Here is a 16072-nt window from a genome sequence, read left to right as displayed (position 1 = left end):
GTAGCTTGGATTACAGGAGTACGCCACTACTCCCAGCCGCTGATTCACCTTTGAAAGCAGAATGACATGAGCTACGCGCAGCTCCGTTTTTTTTTTTTTTTTTTTTTTTTTGGTGTCTGACCTACTTTGAAAGACTTTGTAGTCGATTTACTTACTACTATCGCTGTTGGAAACCAGTTGATACCACACAGTATTCTAGGGACGATCAGGCAATGAAAATTTAGAATAAGTAAAACAGTATCAAAAGAAGTTGTGTGGTGGAGCAGCACATGCAATTTACGCTTCCTAGATAATCGTTACTGCATAGAATAATTCTTTTGTGTGCGGCGTCTTCAGTATCCGTCTTCTGTAAATTTTACTTGCAGTATATTGTGCAATCTTTTCGTTATGAGTTGGTGCTTGGTTTCCCGATGTTCTTTTGTTTAGTGCATTCGCCTTCTCTTAACCCTGAGAAACCACATACCGAAACTGAGGCACTGCCGGCTGTTCATAAGCAGTGTTCGATGAAGTTATTTCGCTTTTTATTCGTTGCCTTTAATATTCTTCTCATCAGTGGTGAGTGCTGCCTGCAGAAAGCGTTTATCTTGCGAATTCACGTAAAAGTTTGTGTTCCCTGTGAGGTCCACTACCTGGGATTAACTTGACTGCTCCAGGCAGGTGGCTCGTTGGTCTAGGGGTATGATTCCTGCTTTGGGTGCAGGAGGTCCCGGGTTCAAATCCCGGACGAGCCCTGCCATTTTGACCGTGCTGAAGAGTAGGTGGAACTCAGCCCCGGTTGCAGCTCCTCAATGAAGAGTAGACGCCTGTTATAGCACGTGGATATAACAAGAATGCGGCACCAGTAAAGTACGTAGGTGGAATTCGGTAGAAACGCAGACGGTAATTTTGCATGCAACGGAAAACAAGGTTGTCTTTGCGGAATATGTGCACCGTGAGTGGAGATTAAGCTTAATTGTGCGACAGTCTACCCTCATCTTACTAACGACGGCAACAACAAAGGGGTGGTGGCATGTAAGATTGAGAGTGGCCAAGAGTTTCTCATTATTAGTTAGCATCACACTTTGACAGAGCTGTGACAAGGCGAGTAGGGTGAGCTCAGGAAAGCCAGTAGCAAGCGCACTTGAAGTAGCCCTGAAGAACCGGATTATAAATTTTGCCAGCCATAATGGAGCTAGGGGCGTTCCCAGTTACCAAATACCGGTGCAATAAGAGAGCAACAGTATTTGACAGTAAAATGACGCCCTATCCGTCTAGCATACGACATTGCTTGTCTCTGCATACGCGGACGTGAGGTCATCTCGGAAATGAAATCCGAAATATAGATTAAAATTGTTGTGTTCCCGCCCGGGATCGAACCGGGGACCTTCTGCGTGTAAAGCAGACGTGATAACCGCTACACCACGGAAACGACGGTTCTTTTCGTGTACCACCCGGAGACTCGTAATAGCAACAGTTTTTCTTCTGTGTTAGCAAGGGCATCGGCTACGAGCTCCCTCCGATTCGTGAAGTTCCTATAGTAAAAGACGTCGATGAAAACAATCCAACCGCGACAGACAGGGAGAACGCTGGGTGAGCTGCAGCCCTACAGGGTGAGACCATCAAAGGTGGCGTCATTCACATGCAGTGCGTTTTCGGAACGGACAGGCTCGTTGGTCTAGGGGTATGATTCCTGCTTCGGGTGCAGGAGGTCCCGGGTTCAAATCCCGGACGAGCCCTTGCGTTTTGTACAACGGTGTGGTAACAAATCGCATGGCGGCGGCTGTTTCGCGCATTTCCAGGCCTCCAAGTCAGCGCTAAAATCCGACAACCAGTTCTGAAACAGTTTCATGTTTCATTTGAGCCATGTGCACCCTGCTGGTGGAACGTTTGAAGTTGATTTAAGTGGTCACTGCAGAGATCGTAGCAAGTGTCTTGCTGAGTGCGACGAAAACGGGTTTCCGCCCGCAATCGAACCGGGGACCTTCTGCGTGTTAGGCACGGCGCCTGGGCTCGGCGGCAGCTGCTGCTCTTTCTTTCCTTACGAGATACCGTCGATTCGCGCAGTCGTTATTGCAAAAGATGTCACCAAAGGCAATCGCTTCGTTAGCGGCACGGTGCCTGGGCTCGGCGGCAGCTCTACATGGAGGCACCAGCAGCCCAGCCAGGCCGCCGCCGGCACCGGCGCGCCGCAGCGCAAGAAGTCGGCGCCCGCCCTGCAATGCCCCCTGTCGCTGCATATTCCACCCGCCTTATATCCTCCCCATGTCTGACTCACTACCCTAAATGACACTGCAGTCGACGTGCTTATTACTATCGCAGTATTCTAGTGTCGAACCGGTATTGCAAATTTGGATTAAGCAAAAATTTATTGTGTGGTCGAGCGACACCCTCGGCTCGCTCTTCCTACATGATCGCTTCTTGCGAGGAATAATTCCTAGCGCGCCGATGGCTTCAGAGTTGGTCTTCTCGAAGTTTTGCTTCCGCACTGCATTCCGCAATCTTTTCGTTATGAGCTTCGGTTTCCCGACTTTCTTGTGTTTAGTGCGTTTGGCTTCTCTAAACCCTTAGCCACCGCTCGGCGAAATTTCCACGCTGTCATATGTCGATCTGCAGAGCTCGATGAAGGCATCGCGGCCATTCCTGAGCTCATGGAACGGCCGAATCTGTAGTTGTTTCCAGATCTCTCCCACACAACAGCCTCCCAGTAGCTTGGATTACAGGAGTACGCCACTACTCCCAGCCGCTGATTCACCTTTGAAAGCAGAATGACATGAGCTACGCGCAGCTCCGTTTTTTTTTTTTTTTTTTTTTTTTTTGGTGTCTGACCTACTTTGAAAGACTTTGTAGTCGATTTACTTACTACTATCGCTGTTGGAAACCAGTTGATACCACACAGTATTCTAGGGACGATCAGGCAATGAAAATTTAGAATAAGTAAAACAGTATCAAAAGAAGTTGTGTGGTGGAGCAGCACATGCAATTTACGCTTCCTAGATAATCGTTACTGCATAGAATAATTCTTTTGTGTGCGGCGTCTTCAGTATCCGTCTTCTGTAAATTTTACTTGCAGTATATTGTGCAATCTTTTCGTTATGAGTTGGTGCTTGGTTTCCCGATGTTCTTTTGTTTAGTGCATTCGCCTTCTCTTAACCCTGAGAAACCACATACCGAAACTGAGGCACTGCCGGCTGTTCATAAGCAGTGTTCGATGAAGTTATTTCGCTTTTTATTCGTTGCCTTTAATATTCTTCTCATCAGTGGTGAGTGCTGCCTGCAGAAAGCGTTTATCTTGCGAATTCACGTAAAAGTTTGTGTTCCCTGTGAGGTCCACTACCTGGGATTAACTTGACTGCTCCAGGCAGGTGGCTCGTTGGTCTAGGGGTATGATTCCTGCTTTGGGTGCAGGAGGTCCCGGGTTCAAATCCCGGACGAGCCCTGCCATTTTGACCGTGCTGAAGAGTAGGTGGAACTCAGCCCCGGTTGCAGCTCCTCAATGAAGAGTAGACGCCTGTTATAGCACGTGGATATAACAAGAATGCGGCACCAGTAAAGTACGTAGGTGGAATTCGGTAGAAACGCAGACGGTAATTTTGCATGCAACGGAAAACAAGGTTGTCTTTGCGGAATATGTGCACCGTGAGTGGAGATTAAGCTTAATTGTGCGACAGTCTACCCTCATCTTACTAACGACGGCAACAACAAAGGGGTGGTGGCATGTAAGATTGAGAGTGGCCAAGAGTTTCTCATTATTAGTTAGCATCACACTTTGACAGAGCTGTGACAAGGCGAGTAGGGTGAGCTCAGGAAAGCCAGTAGCAAGCGCACTTGAAGTAGCCCTGAAGAACCGGATTATAAATTTTGCCAGCCATAATGGAGCTAGGGGCGTTCCCAGTTACCAAATACCGGTGCAATAAGAGAGCAACAGTATTTGACAGTAAAATGACGCCCTATCCGTCTAGCATACGACATTGCTTGTCTCTGCATACGCGGACGTGAGGTCATCTCGGAAATGAAATCCGAAATATAGATTAAAATTGTTGTGTTCCCGCCCGGGATCGAACCGGGGACCTTCTGCGTGTAAAGCAGACGTGATAACCGCTACACCACGGAAACGACGGTTCTTTTCGTGTACCACCCGGAGACTCGTAATAGCAACAGTTTTTCTTCTGTGTTAGCAAGGGCATCGGCTACGAGCTCCCTCCGATTCGTGAAGTTCCTATAGTAAAAGACGTCGATGAAAACAATCCAACCGCGACAGACAGGGAGAACGCTGGGTGAGCTGCAGCCCTACAGGGTGAGACCATCAAAGGTGGCGTCATTCACATGCAGTGCGTTTTCGGAACGGACAGGCTCGTTGGTCTAGGGGTATGATTCCTGCTTCGGGTGCAGGAGGTCCCGGGTTCAAATCCCGGACGAGCCCTTGCGTTTTGTACAACGGTGTGGTAACAAATCGCATGGCGGCGGCTGTTTCGCGCATTTCCAGGCCTCCAAGTCAGCGCTAAAATCCGACAACCAGTTCTGAAACAGTTTCATGTTTCATTTGAGCCATGTGCACCCTGCTGGTGGAACGTTTGAAGTTGATTTAAGTGGTCACTGCAGAGATCGTAGCAAGTGTCTTGCTGAGTGCGACGAAAACGGGTTTCCGCCCGCAATCGAACCGGGGACCTTCTGCGTGTTAGGCACGGCGCCTGGGCTCGGCGGCAGCTGCTGCTCTTTCTTTCCTTACGAGATACCGTCGATTCGCGCAGTCGTTATTGCAAAAGATGTCACCAAAGGCAATCGCTTCGTTAGCGGCACGGTGCCTGGGCTCGGCGGCAGCTCTACATGGAGGCACCAGCAGCCCAGCCAGGCCGCCGCCGGCACCGGCGCGCCGCAGCGCAAGAAGTCGGCGCCCGCCCTGCAATGCCCCCTGTCGCTGCATATTCCACCCGCCTTATATCCTCCCCATGTCTGACTCACTACCCTAAATGACACTGCAGTCGACGTGCTTATTACTATCGCAGTATTCTAGTGTCGAACCGGTATTGCAAATTTGGATTAAGCAAAAATTTATTGTGTGGTCGAGCGACACCCTCGGCTCGCTCTTCCTACATGATCGCTTCTTGCGAGGAATAATTCCTAGCGCGCCGATGGCTTCAGAGTTGGTCTTCTCGAAGTTTTGCTTCCGCACTGCATTCCGCAATCTTTTCGTTATGAGCTTCGGTTTCCCGACTTTCTTGTGTTTAGTGCGTTTGGCTTCTCTAAACCCTTAGCCACCGCTCGGCGAAATTTCCACGCTGTCATATGTCGATCTGCAGAGCTCGATGAAGGCATCGCGGCCATTCCTGAGCTCATGGAACGGCCGAATCTGTAGTTGTTTCCAGATCTCTCCCACACAACAGCCTCCCAGTAGCTTGGATTACAGGAGTACGCCACTACTCCCAGCCGCTGATTCACCTTTGAAAGCAGAATGACATGAGCTACGCGCAGCTCCGTTTTTTTTTTTTTTTTTTTTTTTTTTGGTGTCTGACCTACTTTGAAAGACTTTGTAGTCGATTTACTTACTACTATCGCTGTTGGAAACCAGTTGATACCACACAGTATTCTAGGGACGATCAGGCAATGAAAATTTAGAATAAGTAAAACAGTATCAAAAGAAGTTGTGTGGTGGAGCAGCACATGCAATTTACGCTTCCTAGATAATCGTTACTGCATAGAATAATTCTTTTGTGTGCGGCGTCTTCAGTATCCGTCTTCTGTAAATTTTACTTGCAGTATATTGTGCAATCTTTTCGTTATGAGTTGGTGCTTGGTTTCCCGATGTTCTTTTGTTTAGTGCATTCGCCTTCTCTTAACCCTGAGAAACCACATACCGAAACTGAGGCACTGCCGGCTGTTCATAAGCAGTGTTCGATGAAGTTATTTCGCTTTTTATTCGTTGCCTTTAATATTCTTCTCATCAGTGGTGAGTGCTGCCTGCAGAAAGCGTTTATCTTGCGAATTCACGTAAAAGTTTGTGTTCCCTGTGAGGTCCACTACCTGGGATTAACTTGACTGCTCCAGGCAGGTGGCTCGTTGGTCTAGGGGTATGATTCCTGCTTTGGGTGCAGGAGGTCCCGGGTTCAAATCCCGGACGAGCCCTGCCATTTTGACCGTGCTGAAGAGTAGGTGGAACTCAGCCCCGGTTGCAGCTCCTCAATGAAGAGTAGACGCCTGTTATAGCACGTGGATATAACAAGAATGCGGCACCAGTAAAGTACGTAGGTGGAATTCGGTAGAAACGCAGACGGTAATTTTGCATGCAACGGAAAACAAGGTTGTCTTTGCGGAATATGTGCACCGTGAGTGGAGATTAAGCTTAATTGTGCGACAGTCTACCCTCATCTTACTAACGACGGCAACAACAAAGGGGTGGTGGCATGTAAGATTGAGAGTGGCCAAGAGTTTCTCATTATTAGTTAGCATCACACTTTGACAGAGCTGTGACAAGGCGAGTAGGGTGAGCTCAGGAAAGCCAGTAGCAAGCGCACTTGAAGTAGCCCTGAAGAACCGGATTATAAATTTTGCCAGCCATAATGGAGCTAGGGGCGTTCCCAGTTACCAAATACCGGTGCAATAAGAGAGCAACAGTATTTGACAGTAAAATGACGCCCTATCCGTCTAGCATACGACATTGCTTGTCTCTGCATACGCGGACGTGAGGTCATCTCGGAAATGAAATCCGAAATATAGATTAAAATTGTTGTGTTCCCGCCCGGGATCGAACCGGGGACCTTCTGCGTGTAAAGCAGACGTGATAACCGCTACACCACGGAAACGACGGTTCTTTTCGTGTACCACCCGGAGACTCGTAATAGCAACAGTTTTTCTTCTGTGTTAGCAAGGGCATCGGCTACGAGCTCCCTCCGATTCGTGAAGTTCCTATAGTAAAAGACGTCGATGAAAACAATCCAACCGCGACAGACAGGGAGAACGCTGGGTGAGCTGCAGCCCTACAGGGTGAGACCATCAAAGGTGGCGTCATTCACATGCAGTGCGTTTTCGGAACGGACAGGCTCGTTGGTCTAGGGGTATGATTCCTGCTTCGGGTGCAGGAGGTCCCGGGTTCAAATCCCGGACGAGCCCTTGCGTTTTGTACAACGGTGTGGTAACAAATCGCATGGCGGCGGCTGTTTCGCGCATTTCCAGGCCTCCAAGTCAGCGCTAAAATCCGACAACCAGTTCTGAAACAGTTTCATGTTTCATTTGAGCCATGTGCACCCTGCTGGTGGAACGTTTGAAGTTGATTTAAGTGGTCACTGCAGAGATCGTAGCAAGTGTCTTGCTGAGTGCGACGAAAACGGGTTTCCGCCCGCAATCGAACCGGGGACCTTCTGCGTGTTAGGCACGGCGCCTGGGCTCGGCGGCAGCTGCTGCTCTTTCTTTCCTTACGAGATACCGTCGATTCGCGCAGTCGTTATTGCAAAAGATGTCACCAAAGGCAATCGCTTCGTTAGCGGCACGGTGCCTGGGCTCGGCGGCAGCTCTACATGGAGGCACCAGCAGCCCAGCCAGGCCGCCGCCGGCACCGGCGCGCCGCAGCGCAAGAAGTCGGCGCCCGCCCTGCAATGCCCCCTGTCGCTGCATATTCCACCCGCCTTATATCCTCCCCATGTCTGACTCACTACCCTAAATGACACTGCAGTCGACGTGCTTATTACTATCGCAGTATTCTAGTGTCGAACCGGTATTGCAAATTTGGATTAAGCAAAAATTTATTGTGTGGTCGAGCGACACCCTCGGCTCGCTCTTCCTACATGATCGCTTCTTGCGAGGAATAATTCCTAGCGCGCCGATGGCTTCAGAGTTGGTCTTCTCGAAGTTTTGCTTCCGCACTGCATTCCGCAATCTTTTCGTTATGAGCTTCGGTTTCCCGACTTTCTTGTGTTTAGTGCGTTTGGCTTCTCTAAACCCTTAGCCACCGCTCGGCGAAATTTCCACGCTGTCATATGTCGATCTGCAGAGCTCGATGAAGGCATCGCGGCCATTCCTGAGCTCATGGAACGGCCGAATCTGTAGTTGTTTCCAGATCTCTCCCACACAACAGCCTCCCAGTAGCTTGGATTACAGGAGTACGCCACTACTCCCAGCCGCTGATTCACCTTTGAAAGCAGAATGACATGAGCTACGCGCAGCTCCGTTTTTTTTTTTTTTTTTTTTTTTTTTGGTGTCTGACCTACTTTGAAAGACTTTGTAGTCGATTTACTTACTACTATCGCTGTTGGAAACCAGTTGATACCACACAGTATTCTAGGGACGATCAGGCAATGAAAATTTAGAATAAGTAAAACAGTATCAAAAGAAGTTGTGTGGTGGAGCAGCACATGCAATTTACGCTTCCTAGATAATCGTTACTGCATAGAATAATTCTTTTGTGTGCGGCGTCTTCAGTATCCGTCTTCTGTAAATTTTACTTGCAGTATATTGTGCAATCTTTTCGTTATGAGTTGGTGCTTGGTTTCCCGATGTTCTTTTGTTTAGTGCATTCGCCTTCTCTTAACCCTGAGAAACCACATACCGAAACTGAGGCACTGCCGGCTGTTCATAAGCAGTGTTCGATGAAGTTATTTCGCTTTTTATTCGTTGCCTTTAATATTCTTCTCATCAGTGGTGAGTGCTGCCTGCAGAAAGCGTTTATCTTGCGAATTCACGTAAAAGTTTGTGTTCCCTGTGAGGTCCACTACCTGGGATTAACTTGACTGCTCCAGGCAGGTGGCTCGTTGGTCTAGGGGTATGATTCCTGCTTTGGGTGCAGGAGGTCCCGGGTTCAAATCCCGGACGAGCCCTGCCATTTTGACCGTGCTGAAGAGTAGGTGGAACTCAGCCCCGGTTGCAGCTCCTCAATGAAGAGTAGACGCCTGTTATAGCACGTGGATATAACAAGAATGCGGCACCAGTAAAGTACGTAGGTGGAATTCGGTAGAAACGCAGACGGTAATTTTGCATGCAACGGAAAACAAGGTTGTCTTTGCGGAATATGTGCACCGTGAGTGGAGATTAAGCTTAATTGTGCGACAGTCTACCCTCATCTTACTAACGACGGCAACAACAAAGGGGTGGTGGCATGTAAGATTGAGAGTGGCCAAGAGTTTCTCATTATTAGTTAGCATCACACTTTGACAGAGCTGTGACAAGGCGAGTAGGGTGAGCTCAGGAAAGCCAGTAGCAAGCGCACTTGAAGTAGCCCTGAAGAACCGGATTATAAATTTTGCCAGCCATAATGGAGCTAGGGGCGTTCCCAGTTACCAAATACCGGTGCAATAAGAGAGCAACAGTATTTGACAGTAAAATGACGCCCTATCCGTCTAGCATACGACATTGCTTGTCTCTGCATACGCGGACGTGAGGTCATCTCGGAAATGAAATCCGAAATATAGATTAAAATTGTTGTGTTCCCGCCCGGGATCGAACCGGGGACCTTCTGCGTGTAAAGCAGACGTGATAACCGCTACACCACGGAAACGACGGTTCTTTTCGTGTACCACCCGGAGACTCGTAATAGCAACAGTTTTTCTTCTGTGTTAGCAAGGGCATCGGCTACGAGCTCCCTCCGATTCGTGAAGTTCCTATAGTAAAAGACGTCGATGAAAACAATCCAACCGCGACAGACAGGGAGAACGCTGGGTGAGCTGCAGCCCTACAGGGTGAGACCATCAAAGGTGGCGTCATTCACATGCAGTGCGTTTTCGGAACGGACAGGCTCGTTGGTCTAGGGGTATGATTCCTGCTTCGGGTGCAGGAGGTCCCGGGTTCAAATCCCGGACGAGCCCTTGCGTTTTGTACAACGGTGTGGTAACAAATCGCATGGCGGCGGCTGTTTCGCGCATTTCCAGGCCTCCAAGTCAGCGCTAAAATCCGACAACCAGTTCTGAAACAGTTTCATGTTTCATTTGAGCCATGTGCACCCTGCTGGTGGAACGTTTGAAGTTGATTTAAGTGGTCACTGCAGAGATCGTAGCAAGTGTCTTGCTGAGTGCGACGAAAACGGGTTTCCGCCCGCAATCGAACCGGGGACCTTCTGCGTGTTAGGCACGGCGCCTGGGCTCGGCGGCAGCTGCTGCTCTTTCTTTCCTTACGAGATACCGTCGATTCGCGCAGTCGTTATTGCAAAAGATGTCACCAAAGGCAATCGCTTCGTTAGCGGCACGGTGCCTGGGCTCGGCGGCAGCTCTACATGGAGGCACCAGCAGCCCAGCCAGGCCGCCGCCGGCACCGGCGCGCCGCAGCGCAAGAAGTCGGCGCCCGCCCTGCAATGCCCCCTGTCGCTGCATATTCCACCCGCCTTATATCCTCCCCATGTCTGACTCACTACCCTAAATGACACTGCAGTCGACGTGCTTATTACTATCGCAGTATTCTAGTGTCGAACCGGTATTGCAAATTTGGATTAAGCAAAAATTTATTGTGTGGTCGAGCGACACCCTCGGCTCGCTCTTCCTACATGATCGCTTCTTGCGAGGAATAATTCCTAGCGCGCCGATGGCTTCAGAGTTGGTCTTCTCGAAGTTTTGCTTCCGCACTGCATTCCGCAATCTTTTCGTTATGAGCTTCGGTTTCCCGACTTTCTTGTGTTTAGTGCGTTTGGCTTCTCTAAACCCTTAGCCACCGCTCGGCGAAATTTCCACGCTGTCATATGTCGATCTGCAGAGCTCGATGAAGGCATCGCGGCCATTCCTGAGCTCATGGAACGGCCGAATCTGTAGTTGTTTCCAGATCTCTCCCACACAACAGCCTCCCAGTAGCTTGGATTACAGGAGTACGCCACTACTCCCAGCCGCTGATTCACCTTTGAAAGCAGAATGACATGAGCTACGCGCAGCTCCGTTTTTTTTTTTTTTTTTTTTTTTTTTGGTGTCTGACCTACTTTGAAAGACTTTGTAGTCGATTTACTTACTACTATCGCTGTTGGAAACCAGTTGATACCACACAGTATTCTAGGGACGATCAGGCAATGAAAATTTAGAATAAGTAAAACAGTATCAAAAGAAGTTGTGTGGTGGAGCAGCACATGCAATTTACGCTTCCTAGATAATCGTTACTGCATAGAATAATTCTTTTGTGTGCGGCGTCTTCAGTATCCGTCTTCTGTAAATTTTACTTGCAGTATATTGTGCAATCTTTTCGTTATGAGTTGGTGCTTGGTTTCCCGATGTTCTTTTGTTTAGTGCATTCGCCTTCTCTTAACCCTGAGAAACCACATACCGAAACTGAGGCACTGCCGGCTGTTCATAAGCAGTGTTCGATGAAGTTATTTCGCTTTTTATTCGTTGCCTTTAATATTCTTCTCATCAGTGGTGAGTGCTGCCTGCAGAAAGCGTTTATCTTGCGAATTCACGTAAAAGTTTGTGTTCCCTGTGAGGTCCACTACCTGGGATTAACTTGACTGCTCCAGGCAGGTGGCTCGTTGGTCTAGGGGTATGATTCCTGCTTTGGGTGCAGGAGGTCCCGGGTTCAAATCCCGGACGAGCCCTGCCATTTTGACCGTGCTGAAGAGTAGGTGGAACTCAGCCCCGGTTGCAGCTCCTCAATGAAGAGTAGACGCCTGTTATAGCACGTGGATATAACAAGAATGCGGCACCAGTAAAGTACGTAGGTGGAATTCGGTAGAAACGCAGACGGTAATTTTGCATGCAACGGAAAACAAGGTTGTCTTTTGCGGAATATGTGCACCGTGAGTGGAGATTAAGCTTAATTGTGCGACAGTCTACCCTCATCTTACTAACGACGGCAACAACAAAGGGGTGGTGGCATGTAAGATTGAGAGTGGCCAAGAGTTTCTCATTATTAGTTAGCATCACACTTTGACAGAGCTGTGACAAGGCGAGTAGGGTGAGGCTCAGGAAAGCCAGTAGCAAGCGCACTTGAAGTAGCCCTGAAGAAACGGATTATAATTTTGCCAGCCATAATGGAGCTAGGGGCGTTCCCCAGTTACCAAATACCGGTGCAATAAGAGAGCAACAGTATTTGACAGTAAAATGACGCCCTATCCGTCTAGCATACGACATTGCTTGTCTCTGCATACGCGACGTGAGGTCATCTCGGAATGAAATCCGAAATATAGATTAAAAATTGTTGTGTTCCCGCCCGGGATCGAAACCGGGGACCTTCTGCGTGTAAAGCAGACGTGATAACCGCTACACCACGAAACGACGGTTCTTTTCGTGTACCACCCGGAGACTCGTAATAGCAACAGTTTTTCTTCTGTGTTAGCAAGGGCATCGGCTACGAGCTCCCTCCGATTCGTGAAGTTCCTATAGTAAAAGACGTCGATGAAAACAATCCAACCGCGACAGACAGGGAGAACGCTGGGTGAGCTGCAGCCCTACAGGGTGAGACCATCAAAGGTGGCGTCATTCACATGCAGTGCGTTTTCGGAACGGACAGGCTCGTTGGTCTAGGGGTATGATTCCTGCTTCGGGTGCAGGAGGTCCCGGGTTCAAATCCCGGACGAGCCCTTGCGTTTTGTACAACGGTGTGGGTAACAAATCGCATGGCGGCGGCTGTTTCGCGCATTTCCAGGCCTCCAAGTCAGCGCTAAAATCCGACAACCAGTTCTGAAACAGTTTCATGTTTTCATTTGAGCCATGTGCACCTGGCTGGTGGAACGTTTGAAGTTGATTTAAGTGGTCACTGCAGAGATCGTAGCAAGTGTCTTGCTGAGTGCGACGAAAACGGGTTTCCGCCCGCAATCGAACCGGGGACCTTCTGCGTGTTAGGCACGGCGCCTGGGCTCGGCGGCAGCTGCTGCTCTTTCTTTCCTTACGAGATACCGTCGATTCGCGCAGTCGTTATTGCAAAAGATGTCACCAAAGGCAATCGCTTCGTTAGCGCACGGTGCCTGGGCTCGCGGCAGCTCTACATGGAGGCACCAGCAGCCCAGCCAGGCCGCACGCCGGCACCGGCGCGCCGCAGCGCAAGAAGTCGGCGCCCGCCCTGCAATGCCCCCTGTCCGCTTGCATATTCCACCCGCCTTATATCCTCCCCATGTCTGACTCACTACCCTAAATGACACTGCAGTCGACGTGCTTATTACTATCGCAGTATTCTAGTGTCGAACCGGTATTGCAAATTTGGATTAAGCAAAAAATTTATTGTGTGGTCGAGCGACACCCTCGCTCGCTCTTCCTACATGATCGCTTCTTGCGAGGAATAATTCCTAGCGCGCCGATGGCTTCAGAGTTGGTCTTCTCGAAGTTTTGCTTCCGCACTGCATTCCGCAATCTTTTCGTTATGAGCTTCGGTTATCCCGACTTTCTTGTGTTTAGTGCGTTTGGCTTCTCTAAACCCTTAGCCACCGCTCGGCGAAATTTCCACGCTGTCATATGTCGATCTGCAGAGCTCGATGAAGGCATCGCGGCCATTCCTGAGCTCATGGAACGGCGAATCTGTAGTTGTTTCCAGATCTCTCCCACACAACAGCCTCCCAGTAGCTTGGATTACAGGAGTACGCCACTACTCCCAGCCGCTGATTCACCTTTGAAAGCAGAATGACATGAGCTACGCGCAGCTCCGTTTTTTTTTTTTTTTTTTTTTTTTTGGTGTCTGACCTACTTTGAAAGACTTTGTAGTCGATTTACTTACTACTATCGCTGTTGGAAACCAGTTGATACCACCACAGTATTCTAGGGACGATCAGGCAATGAAAATTTAGAATAAGTAAAACAGTATCAAAAGAAGTTGTGTGGTGGGAGCAGCACATGCAATTTACGCTTCCTAGATAATCGTTACTGCATAGAATAATTCTTTTGTGTGCGGCGTCTTCAGTATCCGTCTTCTGTAAATTTTACATGCAGTATATTGTGCAATCTTTTCGTTATGAGTTGGTGCTTGGTTTCCCGATGTTCTTTTGTTAGTGCATTCGCCTTCTCTTAACCCTGAGAAACCACATACCGAAACTGAGGCACTGCCGGCTGTTCATAAGCAGTGTTCGATGAAGTTATTTCGCTTTTTATTCGTTGCCTTTAATATTCTTCTCAATCAGTGGTGAGTGCTGCCTGCAGAAAGCGTTTATCTTGCGAATTCACGTAAAAGTTTGTGTTCCCTGTGAGGTCCACTACCTGGGATTACTTGACTGCTCCAGGCAGGTGGCTCGTTGGTCTAGGGTATGATTCCTGCTTTGGGTGCAGGAGGTCCCGGGTTCAAATCCCGGACGAGCCCTGCCATTTTGACCGTGCTGAAGAGTAGGTGGAACTCAGCCCCGGTTGCAGCTCCTCAATGAAGAGTAGACGCCTGGTTATAGCACGTGGATATAACAAGAATGCGGCACCAGTAAAGTACGTAGGTGGAATTCGGTAGAAACGCAGACGGTAATTTTGCATGCAACGGAAAACAAGGTTGTCTTTGCGGAATATGTGCACCGTGAGTGGAGATTAAGCTTAATTGTGCGACAGTCTACCCTCATCTTACTAACGACGGCAACAACAAAGGGGTGGTGGCATGTAAGATTGAGAGTGGCCAAGAGTTTCTCATTATTAGTTAGCATCACACTTTGACAGAGCTGTGACAAGGCGAGTAGGGGTGAGCTCAGGAAAGCCAGTAGCAAGCGCACTTGAAGTAGCCCTGAAGAACCGGATTATAAATTTTGCCAGCCATAATGGAGCTAGGGGCGTTCCCAGTTACCAAATACCGGGTGCAATAAGAGAGCAACAGTATTTGACAGTAAAATGACGCCCCTATCCGTCTAGCATACGACATTGCTTGTCTCTGCATACGCGGACGTGAGGTCATCTCGGAATGAAATCCGAAATATAGATTAAAATTGTTGTGTTCCCGCCCGGGATCGAACCGGGACCTTCTGCGTGTAAAGCAGACGTGATAACCGCTACACCACGGAAACGACGGTTCTTTTCGTGTACCACCCGGAGACTCGTAATAGCAACAGTTTTTCTTCTGTGTTAGCAAGGGCATCGGCTACGAGCTCCCTCCGATTCGTGAAGTTCCTATAGTAAAAGACGTCGATGAAAACAATCCAACCGCGACAGACAGGGAGAACGCTGGGGTGAGCTGCAGCCCTACAGGGTGAGACCATCAAAGGTGGCGTCATTCACATGCAGTGCGTTTTCGGAACGGACAGGCTCGTTGGTCTAGGGGTATGATTCCTGCTTCGGGTGCAGGAGGTCCCGGGTTCAAATCCCGGACGAGCCCTTGCGTTTTGTACAACGTGTTGGTAACAAATCGCATGGCGGCGGCCTGTTTCGCGCATTTCCAGGCCTCCAAGTCAGCGCTAAATCCGACAACCAGTTCTGAAACAGTTTCATGTTTCATTTGAGCCATGTGCACCCTGCTGGTGGAACGTTTGAAGTTGATTTAAGTGGTCACTGCAGAGATCGTAGCAAGTGTCTTGCTGAGTGCGACGAAAACGGGTTTCCGCCCGCAATCGAACCGGGGACCTTCTGCGTGTTAGGCACGGCGCCTGGGCTCGGCGGCAGCTGCTGCTCTTTCTTTCCTTACGAGATACCGTCGATTCGCGCAGTCGTTATTGCAAAAGATGTCACCAAAGGCAATCGCTTCGTTAGCGGCACGGTGCCTGGGCTCGGCGGCAGCTCTACATGGAGGCACAGCAGCCCAGCCAGGCCGCCGCCGGCACCGGCGCGCCGCAGCGCAAGAAGTCGGCGCCCGCCCTGCAATGCCCCCTGCCGCTGCATATTCCACCCGCCTTATAATCCTCCCCATGTCTGACTCACTACCCTAAATGACATCTGCAGTCGACGTGCTTATTACTATCGCAGTATTCTAGTGTCGAACCGGTATTGCAAATTTGGATTAAGCAAAAATTTATTGTGTGGTCGAGCGACACCCTCGGGCTCGCTCTTCCTACATGATCGCTTCTTGCGAGGGAATAATTCCTAGCGCGCCGATGGCTTCAGAGTTGGTCTTCTCGAAGTTTTGCTTCCGCACTGCATTCCGCAATCTTTTCGTTATGAGCTTCGGTTTCCCGACTTTCTTGTGTTTAGTGCGTTGGCTTCTCTAAACCCCCTTAGCCACCGCTCGGCGAAATTTCCACGCTGTCATATGTCGATCTGCAGAGCTCGATGAAGGCATCGCGGCCATTCCTGAGCTCATGGAACGGCCGAAT

General features: G+C 49.4%; 1 protein-coding gene and 18 non-coding genes across 19 annotated transcripts in view; 13 read left to right on the top strand and 6 right to left on the bottom strand.

Annotated features, from left to right (window-relative positions):
* LOC126130822 (mucin-19-like) overlaps positions 1-15659 on the top strand; it is a 162498-nt gene extending 146839 nt beyond the window's left edge. Inside the window, exons 57-61 of the mRNA XM_049915167.1 lie at positions 2087-2206; positions 4771-4890; positions 7455-7574; positions 10139-10295; positions 15513-15659. Of these exons, the coding sequence (XP_049771124.1) occupies positions 2087-2206; positions 4771-4890; positions 7455-7574; positions 10139-10295; positions 15513-15659 (664 nt within the window). The remainder of the gene's footprint in view (positions 1-2086; positions 2207-4770; positions 4891-7454; positions 7575-10138; positions 10296-15512) is intronic.
* On the top strand, positions 660-731 carry Trnap-ugg (transfer RNA proline (anticodon UGG)). Its single transcript has one exon. It is a non-coding gene; the product is annotated as a tRNA-Pro (tRNA).
* Positions 1336-1408, bottom strand: Trnav-uac (transfer RNA valine (anticodon UAC)). The gene has a single exon. It is a non-coding gene; the product is annotated as a tRNA-Val (tRNA).
* On the top strand, positions 1644-1715 carry Trnap-cgg (transfer RNA proline (anticodon CGG)). Its single transcript has one exon. It is a non-coding gene; the product is annotated as a tRNA-Pro (tRNA).
* Trnap-ugg (transfer RNA proline (anticodon UGG)) lies at positions 3344-3415 on the top strand. The gene has a single exon. It is a non-coding gene; the product is annotated as a tRNA-Pro (tRNA).
* Trnav-uac (transfer RNA valine (anticodon UAC)) lies at positions 4020-4092 on the bottom strand. Its single transcript has one exon. It is a non-coding gene; the product is annotated as a tRNA-Val (tRNA).
* Trnap-cgg (transfer RNA proline (anticodon CGG)) lies at positions 4328-4399 on the top strand. Its single transcript has one exon. It is a non-coding gene; the product is annotated as a tRNA-Pro (tRNA).
* On the top strand, positions 6028-6099 carry Trnap-ugg (transfer RNA proline (anticodon UGG)). Its single transcript has one exon. It is a non-coding gene; the product is annotated as a tRNA-Pro (tRNA).
* Trnav-uac (transfer RNA valine (anticodon UAC)) lies at positions 6704-6776 on the bottom strand. The gene has a single exon. It is a non-coding gene; the product is annotated as a tRNA-Val (tRNA).
* Positions 7012-7083, top strand: Trnap-cgg (transfer RNA proline (anticodon CGG)). Its single transcript has one exon. It is a non-coding gene; the product is annotated as a tRNA-Pro (tRNA).
* On the top strand, positions 8712-8783 carry Trnap-ugg (transfer RNA proline (anticodon UGG)). The gene has a single exon. It is a non-coding gene; the product is annotated as a tRNA-Pro (tRNA).
* On the bottom strand, positions 9388-9460 carry Trnav-uac (transfer RNA valine (anticodon UAC)). The gene has a single exon. It is a non-coding gene; the product is annotated as a tRNA-Val (tRNA).
* Positions 9696-9767, top strand: Trnap-cgg (transfer RNA proline (anticodon CGG)). The gene has a single exon. It is a non-coding gene; the product is annotated as a tRNA-Pro (tRNA).
* Positions 11396-11467, top strand: Trnap-ugg (transfer RNA proline (anticodon UGG)). Its single transcript has one exon. It is a non-coding gene; the product is annotated as a tRNA-Pro (tRNA).
* Positions 12073-12145, bottom strand: Trnav-uac (transfer RNA valine (anticodon UAC)). Its single transcript has one exon. It is a non-coding gene; the product is annotated as a tRNA-Val (tRNA).
* On the top strand, positions 12381-12452 carry Trnap-cgg (transfer RNA proline (anticodon CGG)). Its single transcript has one exon. It is a non-coding gene; the product is annotated as a tRNA-Pro (tRNA).
* Positions 14084-14154, top strand: Trnap-ugg (transfer RNA proline (anticodon UGG)). Its single transcript has one exon. It is a non-coding gene; the product is annotated as a tRNA-Pro (tRNA).
* Trnav-uac (transfer RNA valine (anticodon UAC)) lies at positions 14762-14833 on the bottom strand. Its single transcript has one exon. It is a non-coding gene; the product is annotated as a tRNA-Val (tRNA).
* On the top strand, positions 15070-15141 carry Trnap-cgg (transfer RNA proline (anticodon CGG)). The gene has a single exon. It is a non-coding gene; the product is annotated as a tRNA-Pro (tRNA).
* Positions 15660-16072: the final 413 nt, after the last annotated feature.

Source organism: Schistocerca cancellata, unplaced genomic scaffold, assembly GCF_023864275.1.
Source record: "Schistocerca cancellata isolate TAMUIC-IGC-003103 unplaced genomic scaffold, iqSchCanc2.1 HiC_scaffold_562, whole genome shotgun sequence".
Lineage (NCBI taxonomy): Eukaryota > Metazoa > Arthropoda > Insecta > Orthoptera > Acrididae > Schistocerca > Schistocerca cancellata.
Note: the sequence above shows the minus strand (reverse complement) of the source record. Positions and strands in the feature narration are given on the sequence as shown.